The sequence below is a fragment of the Caretta caretta genome, chromosome 10 (assembly GCF_965140235.1).
Source record: "Caretta caretta isolate rCarCar2 chromosome 10, rCarCar1.hap1, whole genome shotgun sequence".
NCBI lineage: Eukaryota > Metazoa > Chordata > Testudines > Cheloniidae > Caretta > Caretta caretta.
The window spans coordinates 48,306,918-48,321,572 of record NC_134215.1 but is presented as its reverse complement, the minus strand read 5'-3'; the positions used below and the strand labels follow the sequence as shown (position 1 = coordinate 48,321,572).

At 49.3% G+C, this 14,655-nt stretch overlaps 1 protein-coding gene across 1 annotated transcript in view; it reads left to right on the top strand.

Moving 5' to 3' along the window:
* The window catches only part of CSPG4 (chondroitin sulfate proteoglycan 4), an 87,637-nt gene extending 73,264 nt beyond the window's left edge, over positions 1-14,373 (top strand). The window contains exons 6-10 of the mRNA XM_048867584.2: positions 1,684-1,882; positions 2,892-3,026; positions 4,272-4,438; positions 8,607-8,790; positions 9,440-14,373. Coding sequence (XP_048723541.1) covers positions 1,684-1,882; positions 2,892-3,026; positions 4,272-4,438; positions 8,607-8,790; positions 9,440-11,394 — 2,640 coding nt within the window. The 3' untranslated portion in view covers positions 11,395-14,373. The remainder of the gene's footprint in view (positions 1-1,683; positions 1,883-2,891; positions 3,027-4,271; positions 4,439-8,606; positions 8,791-9,439) is intronic.
* Positions 14,374-14,655: the final 282 nt, after the last annotated feature.

The following is a 14,655-nucleotide window of genomic DNA, read 5'->3' as shown; positions in this document are numbered from 1 at the left end:
AACATTCCAGCTGAGGCTGCAGTGTGTACAGATTGGGTGTGCCCTGTTCTAACACACGGAGCTGCTCAAAGGCCAAAGAGGGTCTGGGCCTGACTTCCTGCTGTGAGGAGCCCTGCCCAGCCCAGCATGACAGAGCCCGCACATCATCAGGCTGAAAACAATTCCACGCTTTCTGCCTGGCCTCATTTTCCAACTGTTTTGTAGAGACGGGGGATGAGCAACAATACCCAAAATCAGAACCTCCAGCTTGGTCTCTGGGGTTTGGTTCTGGATCGTTTCTAAAGTAGCATTGGCCCAAATCCCACAGTCCTCCAGGGAGCCAAGCTCCCATTGATTTTTATGGGAATTTGGCCCCATTAAAGACCAAAAGAATTTGGCTCATCGCAGACAATAAATATCTGGCTCTAAAATCTAATGTACCAGTTATTTAAGGCAATAGAAAGTCTCCCAGCCAAATCCATCCCCCGGTGTAACTTTGCCCCAGCAGGATCTCCTCCCCATGGGAGTCCAGGGATCAGTGGCCACACCTAGCAGTTATCAATCTAACAGGGAAGACATTCCAAATGCTTTGCAAATTCCTTACACTTTGCATGATCTGTTGCTCATTCCCCTCCTGCAGTGTGACCTGAGGCAAGTTGCTTCCCCCCACACACACTTTGTCTGTCTCGTAGAGTGAAAGCTCTTTGGGGCAGAGACTGTCTGCACAGCACCTAACACAACAGGTCCCTCATCTTAGATGAGGCTTCTGGATGCTAGTGTAATCTGAATAATAGTAATAGCTCATCACCCTGAGGAAGGTTGCTCCCAGACAGTTACAACTTGCCGCCATGGCTTTACATGATGCATAGCTAGTTTACATACCTTTCATTCCACAAGAGTTTGCTGGCGCAGTTTAAGGCTTCATTAGATAAGGGTGATAGGATTGGAAGCTTTTCAGTTAGAGACTGTAGCACAAGCTAAATGAGACAATAATATGGAAAGAAGAACTGGCCGAGTGGGGTTAAGTGGAGAGAGCTCAAAACCAGTGACCCAGTTGAAAGTGCCGTGGTGAAGTCTGCGTGAGATCCCAAGACACAAAGCCTATTAAAAGTGTGGGCCAGAGGACGTTGGTGGAGAGAATGAATTCTCACTCACCAGCCTCCAACCCCTCTATGGAGATTCATTAAGCCACACATGCACCCAGTGAGGTGAGTCAGTATCATTAGCCCCACTTCACAGAAGGGGAAACTGAGGCTCAGAGAGGTGATGTGACTTGACCAAGGAAGTATGGTGAGTTAGTGGCAGAGTCGGCAATAGAACCCCAGATTCCTGCCCTCCACTCTCCTGTTCTAACCAAGAAATGATGCTGCCCTGGTAATACAATTGGCTTTATGTCTGTGAGCACCTGCCTTCCCAGCTTGTGCCATGAAACATCAGTTCCAAACAGCTGGGGTCCAGTCACAGAGTGGCATGGTCCCTGTGAAACCACCAGATTATCTGCATATCCCCCCTCTCTGTGTACACTCATGTAAGTAGTCCAGCTGCTGTCAGTGAGGCTGTGGCAGGGGGGATGGGAGGAGATTTGGTTTGGGCCCCCAGCTGGCTATGAAATTAGCTCTCTGAAGGCACTGGTGGAATCTCTCCACCCCTTTGGGAAACTATGTCAAGTTCACGCTTGGCTGATTGCTTAGCATTTTCCCCCAGATGCAGGAAGATACCACCACAGAGATCACTCCCGATATCCTAAGAAGTGAGGATGAGGACTCCCCTCCGGAGGAAGTGGTTTATTCCATCAGGCCCCCGGCCAATGGGAAGGTTGTGCTGAGGTCGTCTCCTAGCAACGGGATCCTGCAGTTCACTCAGGCTCAGATAAATAGTGGGCTTGTTCAGTTTGTGCATGAAGGTAGGTAATGGACAGGTGTAAGCAGGACATTCCCGGGCCTGGAGGCCAAGGTGCTGGGGGGCCTGTTGTGGATCAATGCGGGGAGAGCTGTGTGTTAAGGAAAACTAACTGTGGCCAGTCAAATACCCCAACGTGGCACTGCCCAGCCCAGAAACACTAGGGTACAGCCCACAGCTGTAAAGAACCCCCTGTCCTGGACAAGAGGAGACTGCCATCTCCCAGGGAAATCCTGCTCTCACTAGCTCCAGTATAAATGCAAAGTAACCTCCTCAGCTTCAATGCCATTACTCCAGATTTACAACAGTCCTGCAAGTTCGTTCAACTTGAAGTTGGCTTTCCTCTGATGTGTAACTCACCCAGCGCCTGGCCCTCCCACACAATTAACCTGTGTTGTGATGTACTGAGCTCGGGCACTGTGTCCGACAGCCTGGCACCTACGGCAAGGGCTCAGTCTTCCTGTCACTTCATAAGATAGGCTGCTGGGGCAGCCGCCTCCCCACATAATCCCCGAACCCCCCACTTCTTGGTTGTCCTCTTGTTTTATTCTGATGACCACCAGGAAGGGCACCATGGACCATAATTTGGCAATCATGGACAGCGTAGTGACACAAGGGACTCTACAATAGAGCCCAGCCCTGACCTGGTGTGAGCCGAGGAAATTTAGCTTCCATGCTTACTCATTCCTGAGCTGGGCTAGTTTCCCACACACACGCGCACACACCCAATACACAAACACACAAGTCACCAGTGGACCCCACCCCAGTGCTGAGCTGGGGGAATTCAGTTTTCCTGCTCATTCAGCCCTGCACAAGGCTTCCCAAGTCACTAGTGCACCCCAACATTGGCTAGTGAGGAATTTAGTCTCCATGTTCATTCCTTCACAAGCTTTGCTATGCTGCTCCACCAGTGTCTCTCACCCTCTGCCCTCCTCCTGTGGGGTAAGGGTTGTCACTGTCATGCCCCTGGATCCTGCTGACTGATCCCTGTCCCACTGACGTGCTTTCTGCAGGACCCCTTGATGGTGGCTTCTCCTTCAATCTATCTGATGGCGAGAACATCTCCCCCAGGCATTTCTTCACTGTGAGCGCCCAGAAGAAGTTGGTCATCACCTTGGAAAACAAACAGGATCTCACTGTGTGTCCAGGTGAGTCGCCCACAGAGGAAAGAGGGGTGACTCCAGCTGGGGCTGCTGAAAGGAGGGGAGCTGGGTCAGCAAGAGCCTTGAGAAGTCATCGAATTAGCAGCATCCAACAGCTCCAGTGGCTATTGGGCTAGGTTGGTTTATAGAAGGAGAGAAGAAAAATCAGTGGAAGACTGTGTTAAAAGAAACATGAGTGGGAGTACGGTGTGTCAGGCTGAAAGGAGAGAGGGCTGATGGTAACAGCTTATGGGCGATGATGGAGGAAGAATGAAAGACAATGCAGGAAAAGGTAGATGCTTTGAAAGCTACGAGTTGGGCCTTTGTCCTGACTGGCTTCTACTATGTCGGTACTGCCAGCAGCCCTCCCCCAGAGGATCCAGTGCACGGCTGTTCTTCCATGCAGACAATTAGGCATGCTGCAGTGGGAGGCGATGGGGTGCGTGATCTGGCACAAGAAAGAGCGCTTGGCCTGATTTGTGACTCCGCTCCCTTCCTGAGAGCACAGATGGCATTTCACCTCCTACTGTGGCATTTACCTAACACTCAAGTGACACTTTCCAGCCTAGCAGCACAGAGAGAGGGGGACATGGTAAGAGGAATTTCTGTTGCCCCCTGAGATGTAAGAACTCAGATTTTCAGAAAAATGCACAGGCAGCAGTATAGCCCAAGCTGCCCATTTGCACGCAGTTCCCCAGATTGCACGGCCTGCACAAATCAGGATCATTCTTTGTGCAGATGGGGCATTTATGATCATTTGCTCATGTAAATAACCGATCCATGCTTGGAATCATGGCAGGTGTGGAGGCAAATCACGCAGACATTTTGTGTGCGCTTAAATGGGCAGTAAAGCTGGCCCTTAAAGGCTGTGGTTGGTTAGCTTAAAATATATTTGTGTGTATAAATATTTATGTCTAGCACTGAAATCCACTTGAAAACTCCCACTGATGTCACTGATGCAGGGACAAGTATCTGATGATATCCAACGGATGCGTATCAATGCCCTACCTGCCCTTTTTCTGTCCAGGGGATTAGTCCAAATTCTGGGATGGGACTTGAATTTATGGGTGTAAGGATATGAATGAAAGAGATGGTAAAGGAGCTAATGCACTCTGATCTGTGTGATTATGCCAGGTACCCATGCAGTTAGAGACATCTTAGCCTGTAAGATACATCCTTCTATAAAGGGGGGAGGGCGGGAGCACTGATTGGTGCTGTGAATAAATGCACTGTATACTATTTGTTTTAAAGGGACCCTTCAGCCAATCACAAGCCAGAATTTGAAAGCAGTAACCAACAGCAAAGCAGATTCCCGCCCCTTATTTTACAGCATAGAGGAGCACCCACAACTGGGCAGGCTGGTGAATTACCATCTGGGCAGTGCCAGTGGGCCACTAGAGAACTTCACCCAGGCTGAGGTAAGTACTCCTGCCTCCCCATTGTCATGTCCCTCGGGTTAAAGAAGAGACAAGATTTAGGTGCCTTGATTCATTATTGAGGCTACTGCACCAGAGGCTTTGCCACATGTGGGCCGGGGTGGGGTGTGGTCCACCCTATTAGCAGCCAGGCCGGCTCAAATCTGAGCATGGCTGAATGCCAAGCGTAAGTAAAGTTCTTCATGAGCAATATCAATGATCTGCTCCGATGGCAGACCTTGCTCACTGCCTGTCCAGCATAAATTGCAGCCCACACAAATTTCCCTTCCTAGCTATGCCACTGTGCTGCACCTGCACAAACCCTATAGTTCTCGCAAACCCTCTAGCTCCCAGCCTGACTAACACAACTGGATTCTACAGCACAATGCAGTCTTCTTTAGTCACAGCTGAAATATATGCAAGGAGACCGGATGGCTCAAGGCAGCAGAGCCATTTACCTCCTTGTCACCAGGGCAAATCCAGCCAGAGCTGATCATGACCAAACACTGTTGCATGTGCCCTGTGGTGTTTGGTGGTCTCTGCGACATGAGTCAGTAGTCTCTCAGACCAGTTCCCAGTGCATGGGAGAAGTATCAGCACAACCAATGTCTTTGCTGGCGGCCTCAGAGAAGAGGCCATTGAGACAACTGGCTTTTTCGGCCCTACAGAAGGTCTTAAAATCTGGCGTTAAGGAGGATTATCAGGCTCTGTTCTGGAAGCCTGCCCCTGTGTTTGGAAGTAGACAGAGGACATGTGCCTCCAGCCTTGTCAAACTGGCATGTTGCACCAGCTCTGAATTCACTGCTCATTCCTGGATGAAACATGAGGGCCCGATCCATGGCAGCGGTAGAGCAGCACAGCACCATCAAAGTCAACGGAACAGTATCAGCTGAGAGGCTAGCCTTCCTTGGCCAAAAGTGAGGCCTTCCTCCCAGATCCCAAACCAAAAAAAGACGTCATTGTCTCTCTCCACCGGGTGCCACACTCTACCCGTTTCAGCACAAATCTTGGTCCTGGCAGCTTCCACTGTAACCTGGGGCCTGAAACCCCCTCAGGTCTGCCATGGGAATCTTGGAACTCTGGAGCCCTGCCTTTAATAGCAAGCAACCAATTCAGAATTCAGCTTTTCCCACTCCTCCTGGCAGCAGCACTCCCTGGTTTGCTACTACATTATTTTGCAGAGCAGGCTGTAAGATCAGGCAAGCTTAGACTGAGTACACTCACCTGCTGCCTTTCCTTCCATGGAGGGACAGATGGGACCCAGTACATTTCTCAGATTATATATTACATTGCAGTTTGCAGGTTGTTGATCTCTTTCACCTCTTCTCTCATCTTTCTCCTTCTGCCTTTCTTTTCCTTCTTTTCTCTCTCTTTTTCTACCACCACCATTCTAACTCAACACACACCCCTCTCTTACGGAAAAGTCTTACAAAATGCTACAGTAAATGCACTAATAGGATTCTACACAAATGACTCTCACACCCTTTTGAACGTAAGAGAGAATTTTACTCCGGCTACACAAATTCAAAAGGCTGGCCTGGACATTCTATCGAATTGTGGCCTGATTGTTCTCTCTAGGAACTTTCCATGAAGGTTGCAGCATTCCTGGGTAGCTTCTAAACTTTGGTAGGCATGATTTGATTTCAGTTTGCCCACTGAGACAGCATGGTCTAGTGATTAAAGCAGGAAGTTGGGATCTGTTCTCAGCAATGCCACTAAGTTGTTCAGCAGTTCACTTCACCCCTCTGTGCCCTTTGGTAATATTGGGACAGTGATAGTCACCCACCTTGTAATGTGCTTTGAGATTCTTGGATGAAACGTGCTATACAAGCACAGAGTACTACTACTATTCTGTTCTGTTCTCTGAGGGCTCAGCACCCAACCACATTTGTCAGAACAGAAGAAAGAGCAAATACGCAGGAGAATGCTGCTCCTCTCACCCAGCGCTGCTCTGATTCAGACTCCCCCCGAGATCCCCAGCACAGAACTCAAACCACATTTTGTTTTTCGTTTCTCATCCTCTTTTCAATCCCCACCCCGTTGGATAGTCCCAGCAAGCAGCAGGGCTGTAAACACTATCCCATCAGATAGGCTCTGAACTCTTCTGCCATCACCAGCCAATGAAATATTCACCGGGTTACCACAGCAACGCATGCAGTTGCCATGGCTCCCTTGACATCACACTCCAGAAAGGATGTGGCAGACGATGGCCCCAGTGTCCCCAGCAACATGTGAACAGGCGGATGTTCAAACTGGGTCACCTCTGTTGGGGTTTCAAATTAGGGGTCTCTCCCCCTCCAGAAATCTACTGCCTTCAACAGAGTGAGGGAGGTGCAGACGTGGAAACATCTAGATTAAAGAGAGGGCAGAGGGTTAATGACTTTTACAGTGCAAACCAGCAAGGGCCTGCCATCCAAATCAAGCACAAGTAGCCAGGCACACACACAAGTACAACTGCACATCTAAATTGTGCACACATTGATCGTGGCTGCACATGCAAATCAGGATTGTGTAATTGACCATTTGTACCCACAATTAGCTGATTTAGGCAAAAAATCCAGGTGACTGCACATACAAACTAGGCATATTTTTTTGCATGTGCAATTCTGCCTGCTGAGTTCTGGAGAATTGCATTTAAGGGAGGCTTCTCACACTAATTTAGCCCTGCTTTAAACAGCTACAGCTTTCAAGTCACTGTTTCTTTTGCTAGTAAAGCTATGAATGGGTTTCCCATATCTTCCCACATGAGCTATTCTCAGCCCACTTCAGAATGAAGATCTCTCCAGTTCTGTGCTTCCCATATCCCTCCATAGTAGTCATTCTCAGCCCACCAAGTAAGGGGCTGGGAGAAGAATCAGTCTTGTCTTTCAGCATCTCCTGACAACATCATTATTATACATACCACCTGAGATCCCAGTCCCATGACGTTAGGCACTGTACAGACATTGTGAGAGACGCTCCCAGCCCTAAAGCACTTACAATCTAAATAAACAAGATAGACAAACAGCGAGAGGGGAGGTGACATGCCCAAGATCACCCAGCATGTCTGTGGCAGAGTCAGGAATGGAACCTAGAGTCTCCTAATACCCAGTCTAGTAACTTACCCACTAGACCAATGCTCAGAACCACTACTAATCATTGTTTTAAGCTACTCCTATCTCAGTGTTGGCTCCACTCCTTTGCCCTTCTGCTCTGCTCCTGCCCACATCCCTCCATTCTCAGCCCAATGCAGACTGAGGGCCCCTTCAGCACTGCTTGTGCCCATTACAGAAACTGAAGTGTTGCACCTGTGGCCTGAACGGGTAGCCAAAATTCGGGGTCTTGCAGTGTTGTTTCCATTAGGACAAGAAATCAACAGTACAAGTCAGTTATATTCTAGATGTAAACTTGTGTATTTACTGTGTGCACACAGATCTTTTTCTGTGAGCATAAAGAAACAAAGAGCAGGCAGTTTCCTGGCTCAGAAATCCCCACGTCTGCTCTTCCAGCAAGCTCTGTGCCCAAGAAGCCCTGTTCCTCTGCGGGTCACACACACATCTCATTTTCCTGGCTTTCTGCCTCCAGCACACACTGCTTGCAACCAATAGCTTAACTCCTGAACTTGCACCAGGGAAAGCCCTCAGTGCCCACAGCTTAGCTCTGACCTGCCATCATCTGTAGCTGCTTTTATTAAATAAAAAAGCTTTTATTGCTCCCTCTGTTACACCCCAAAGAGAGTGCTTGGCACCCCATTGGCTTTAGGATCTGAACCCCCCCCCCACCCAGTGGCAGCCACTAGCACCTTTCAGCATAACAGAGGGCTTGATTCTCCCATTCTTCTGTGTTGGACACCGAGAGGGGCACTGGGAGGCAGCATGACCCAGTGGTTAGAGCAGAGAGCTAGGCATCAGGAATTCTGGCTCCTACTCCCTATCTCCCATCAACTCACCATACGACCCAAGCAGTCGCTGTGCCTCAGTTTCCCCACCTGTACAAAACTGATAATGATACTGCAATGATAGGAGATCTATAAACAAAACAGATGGGCAGATCTCTTGCTGAATTCAACGGCAGTTCTGCATGCTGGCTGGCTGCAGGATCCTGTCCAGGAAATGGTATTGGGTATTATTTCTTGTTTTATTTTGCTACGATTAAAAGGTTCTTTGCTCGTTTGCTTTTTGTTTCAAACCAGGTGGATAGTGGAATAATTTTTTACCAGCACGACATGCCTCAGCACCCATTCTGGCTTACGCAGGATGCTTTTCACTTCCGAGTCACCTCCCCGCCCACAGTAACCGATTCATACATCCTCAGAGTGCTGGTCTCGTTTGAGGCAAGCTGTCCCCAACCCTCAACGAAGCTGTGGAGAAACCAAGGTAAGAGAGCCATGGGGCTGTTGGGAACAAAGCTGCGCTGGCTCCCATGAACAGACCAGGGAGGCTGTGGCCAAGGGGAGGAGGGTGCAGACAATGTAATCCAGGAAGCAAGGGACACAAGAGCTGTACTGAACTTTGCTAGCTTCTCTCTCTCTCTCTCTCTCTCTCTCTCTGTATTACCGAGGAGTCTTAGGAACAGCCATTCAGAATCTCCACACTGAGATCTCAGTTCAGGAAGGCAACCCCATGCCGGACAGCACCTCAGCATAATGGGAGCTGAACAAGTGCTTGAATGCTTTCCTGAATCGTGGCCCCTCTGCAGCAAGGACTCTCATACTTCTCTTTTCTCAGCCCTTCCCTTCCTGTGGCTTCCCTCTTCCTTCTGTAGCTCTCAACCTTCCTCGATTCCTTTCCTTTCCTCCTGCAGAACCATTGTGATACACTGCATTTGTTCTCCTTCCCCTGCCTCCAGCTTTCCTTTATACCTCTCTTCCTTGAGCTCTCCTCCATAGCATGCTCTGTTTTAGCTCCACCGTCTCTCTGTCCTAGCCCTTACTCCCCTCCGCATCACTTCACCCTTTCTGGTTCCTCCTGACTGAGTGCTGTTGTCGTCAAGACAATCACAGGACTGTGTTCTCTCTTCTTCCAGGCCTCAGGATCCTGGAAGCTCAAAGAGCGCAAATTGACACCTCAGTGCTGGATGCTTCCAACCTGTTGACCAAAGTTCCAGAGTCCAAGCGGGCATCCTATGACATAGTGTTCCTAGTTACAGAGCTGCCCATCCATGGGCACCTTTCTGTTGTGGACGTACCCATCAGCGAAGAGCATCCCTACTTCCTGCAGTCCGATCTGGTCGTGGGTAACCTGGAATACGTTCACCATGGGTCTGGGACCCAGGAAGATAATTTCAGATTTAAGGCTTCGCTACAGCCTCGGGCTATGGAGTCTACTTGGCCCCCACAGGAAGCAGGGGGCTTGGTCATTTCTGAAGCATTCAACATAACAGTGAGCGAGATCAAAGAGAAACCACCTCGCCTCGCAAAGCAAGGCCGTGCTCTGCAGGTTCTCCAAGGCTCCTTGGCGGTGCTCTCCCAGGATCACTTGGATGTAGTAGATCCTGACAGTTCCCCTGAAGAGGTTGAATACAGAATCCTCAAGGGGCCATCCAATGGCTTCCTGGCCAACACACACAACAAACAGGTGCCTATTGAGCAGTTTACCCAAGCAGATATCAATGCCGGGCACCTAATGTTCATCACCAATGGGAGTGGTTCTCCTGGGTCCTTAGAGTTCAGCATCTCCGATGGGCATAATCCACCCATCTTCACTTCTCTGGAGATTGAGGTTCTGCCTGAAGTGACCACAGTGATGAGCCAGATACCCCTGGAGATACCCCAGGGCCTAAACATTGCATCGCTGTCTCGAGAGCACCTCCTGGGAGCATCACACCCAGGGAAACAAGAGGTCCATTACACAATCACCAGGGATCCAAAATTTGGCCAGTTGAGGGTCAATCAAAGCCCAGCAAGAAGCTTTTCCCAGAAGCAAGTGGACAATGGTGAAGTGACTTTTACTTTCACAGATTTCACCTCCACCAGGGACGAATTCCAGTTCCTCTCAACGTCCAAAGGAGCAAACACATCAGGGGGAGTGAATGTGACAGTCAAGGCCTTGGTCAGGACACGGCAGGGGATTCAGTGGCCGAGGGGAACCACCGCCCTTCTGGACACCAGTGTCCTTGATGCCAGTGAGCTGGCCAACAAGACAAAGAGCATCCCAGCTTTTACAATCCTCAGAGCCCCGAAGGGCAGCCATTTTGTGAAAGTCTCAGGAGATAAAGAGAGTCAGCATGCACCCATTGATACCTTCACTCAGCACGACCTCGAGCAGGGGCTGGTCGGGCTGGAAGTGCTGGAAATGGAAGATGCTGGCCACCGCTTGTTGAATGACAGCTTTCTGTTCAAGCTGGCAGCTGATGGGGTGCCACCCGCCCTGGAATTTCTGGGGTATACCACAGAGCCATACAACTCCTCCACGCCATACGGAACCCCGTTGCTCAGAGCCCCCCACCTCCCGGAGATGAGTGACAGGCAAACGCCCCAAGAGGTGAGCCCCTCCTCACAAACACTGGCCACCCAGCCCCAGGGCTCCGACCAGCTGAGCCACAACACCAGCAAGCACGACACGCTTCCAACAGCCTGGCGGGGCCACGAAGCCACCACGAGCCCCTCTCCCTTGGAGGGGGGCACATTCCTCGGCTTCATCGAAGCCAACATGTTCAGCGTGATCATCCCAATCTGCCTGATCATCCTCCTCCTGGGATTAATCCTTCCCCTGCTCTTTTATCTCCACAAACGCAACAAGACTGGGAAGCACAACGTCCAGGGGACAACTTCCAAACCCAAGAACGGGGCAGTGGTCGACCAGGAAACCTTCCGCAAGACTGACCCGAACCAAGCCATTCCTTTAACGACTGTGAACGCTCTGGAGGCCAAAGGATCAGGGCCTACGGGCAAAGGGCCGGGAGGGCAGCAGGACCCCGAGCTACTTCAGTACTGCAGGACATCCAACCCCGCCTTAAAAAATAACCAGTACTGGGTCTGAACGCTGGGCCGAGAGGCTAAAAGGCAAGACTGTCTCCAAGCAGAGCTCATCGGCCTCCTGGATTGTTATGAAGTCATCCTGCCTCTTCCTCCTCCTCCTCCTCCCTGACAAACAGGAGGCAATCCCATTGACACAAGAGGACTCTTGGGGATGCTGGGCCTCCCAGATGGTTCCAGAGTCTCAATGGTATGACAGCAGGGAATCTCCCTGAAGGGAATAAATATCCTGACATCCCAGGTCTCCCAGTTGTTTGAGTGGGATGGGAGGGGGGAGGGAAAGGATGGCTGAAAGCCAGATAACTCCTGTGAGTGAATTAACTGTGCAGTGTTATGGACAAGGAAAGGTTGTGGGAATACAGTGCGCCCCCAGTGAATCCTTTCCAGGCAGATATTTGACAACCTCAATAGCTCATCTGCTCTGGGAAGGAGTTACAGATACCAATAAATCGTAGGACAGGTAGGTTCTGGCTGGCCCATCTCGCTCAGCCCATGCACGGGAGTGTCTGCACTTAATCATTTCAGTGAGGCTGGGACGTGAGCTCTCTGCCAGGGTGTTTCTCTGGCACACAAGGCAAGATTAAGAGCAATTTGCACTCAGTCAGGGTGGACACAGAGCCCTCCAAATTCCCCAGGGCTAGGCGGGCTGAGGCACTGGCCCGTAGGGTCAGAAAATCTCCACTGCCGAAGCCAACGGAATTTAAACGGTCCCCACCCATTCGGAAAAGCAATCTCTTTTTCTTTGAATATTTGTCATGTGTTGCATCAGATGGATTGAACAGTCATTTACCATATTGCACAACAGGTGGAAGGAATGTCACAGATTACAAAACTGGAGCATGTTTGCAGTGATTAGGGTCTATCAGGATGCCACTATCTGGGACATCTGTTGGTGTGTGGAATATATTTTACGAAACAGATAACAAACGTATGGGGCCCAATCCTCAGCTGATGTAAGTCAGCAGAGCTCCACTGATTTTCACCAGCTGAGGAGCTGATCCTGTGCTATATCGGACCTGATTCTGTTCTCCCTTATGTCAGTGTAAATCAGGAGTAACCCAACAGAAGTCAAAGGAGATACATATGAGAGAAGAATTAGATCTGTTATAAGGACACTCCAGCAGAAGTACCCACAACAAAGTGCCTTTTGCAGGTGGATCATATGATCATATTGTTCTAAACAAACATTCTGATACTCTCCAGGGGGGATGCCCTCCAGACCTATTCTCAGCCCTGCTAGTTCTAGAACAACATTTGGAAAGAATGGGTCAAATCCTGGGTCTTCCACGCAGGTAGAATTCCCATTGACATCAGTGGAAATTAACCTGAGTAAAGACAGAGGAAAAACTAAGTTATGAGCTCAGGCTCTGACCCAATAATAGTCCTTTGTAATGCTACAGCTGAGAATCTCATCTCTCATTGAGATTGGTGTAAAACTGGTGTAACTCCACTAAAGCCAATGTACACCATTCTAACTCACAGTAGAACTTGGCCTTAATTTAAATGTACTTTTATTGTTCCTTCCAAAACGACTGTTTGGTCCTGGGACCCCTGTGATGTTCTGTTATATTATATCTAGTGTCAACGCAAAAATGAGACGTTTATTTTGCTGATGCTGAAGTTTACTGTGTACGTAGGGGTCTGAATTTTTAGAACTGTGGGTGCTAAATTGCATGTCGGACTCTTGATATCCTAAACTCCAGTGTGTGTGTGTGTGTGTGTGTGTGTGTGTGTGTGTGTGTGTGTGTGTGTGTGTGTGTGTGTGTGTGTGTAAACCCTGTTTTGTGTGCACAGCTACCCTTGTGCAGAGGCGAATCAGAGCATGCATACACTGGTATTTGCATGCTTAGAAATGCATGTGCAGTGTAGCATGCACCCTTCCGAAAATCTGGCCTCGGGGTTTCTATAATAACCAATACCTTGTCTCTGAGACTGCCCTTGTGCCATAGGACATGAAGGGCTGTAACAAACTGCAATGGAGTTGAGGGCTAGGTGTCATTCCAGCGGGAGGAAGAGGGAGGCAAAGACTCATTTCAAGTTCTCTTCCTCCTCATTTGCAGCAACGATGCATGCTCTCTGCATGACACTAAAAACTTAGCACTCAAGAAAGTAAGACTGACAGCACTGACTGGAGCAGGGTAGCGCAGGCTTCTCACACACAGCTCTGCAAGTACAAATATCTTTGTTGTTCCAGTTCTGGCCAGGTCTGCGTGCAGTTTTGCCAATGCATCTCATTTCTGTCCTGCAGCAACCCTGCCATTCCAGTCCGACTCCAGGTGCATCTCTGCCAATACACTCCCATCCCAATAGGAGACACTCCTAGACCTCCACACAGCTCTGCCTACACTTCCCCATCTAGATTTTTATCAGCACATTAGGCCATTATCAGGACTCCACACAGCTCTGCCAAAACACATCAGCCCTGACCTGCAAAGGCCTTCTGCTGTAGGGAAGCAGTATGGCCTAGCGAAGAGGGCACTGGACGGGGACTCGGGAGACCTGGCTTCTATTTCTGGCTTGGCCGTTGTCTTGCTGGGTGACCTTGGGCAACTCACTTCCCCAATCTGTGCCTCAGTTTCCCCATCTGTAAAAATTACAATATTGGTGCTTACCTCTTTTGTAAAGTGCTTTGAAATCTACTGATGAAAAGAGCTAGGTATTACTATTCCAGCAATGTCACAGCTAGCGTCAGAAGGCTTCCTCATCCTGCTCACGTTCACATAATAAAAGCAATGCAAATTCTCCCCCTACTCCCACATTAGCCCCAGATTGGAATTTTGTACCTCACCTGTCTAATAACAAAGGAATCACTGAGTCAGAGACGGAGCCTTTGGGTGGGACGAGACATGTGAATAGTTCAAATAGCAGCAACGGTGTTTAAAGCTATCTTAAAGTGTTTGGTTTTATATTTTCCTTTCTATACATTTTGCTTCACAGCAGTGGATTGGATAATTTATAATAAAGTGATCAATTTTGTAATGAACATTGAAATAAACAAATTATTTTTAAAGCACATGGTCATCTGGAGACTTCCCTGTCGAAGGAAAAATCGAGCCACAGGACACATCAGATCTACTGTAACCTGAGCCCAACCATATACCGGGCCAGATTCTGCTGCCAATTACAGTGCGATGTAAATCCAGGACAAGGCCATTGTCTTCACTCGGGTTACTCTGGATTTACGCCAGTGAATCTGAGGGCAGAATTTAGCTCAGCACATGTCCCTGCACGGCCAAATCTGCACTCCTAGCAGCATATGCACGCC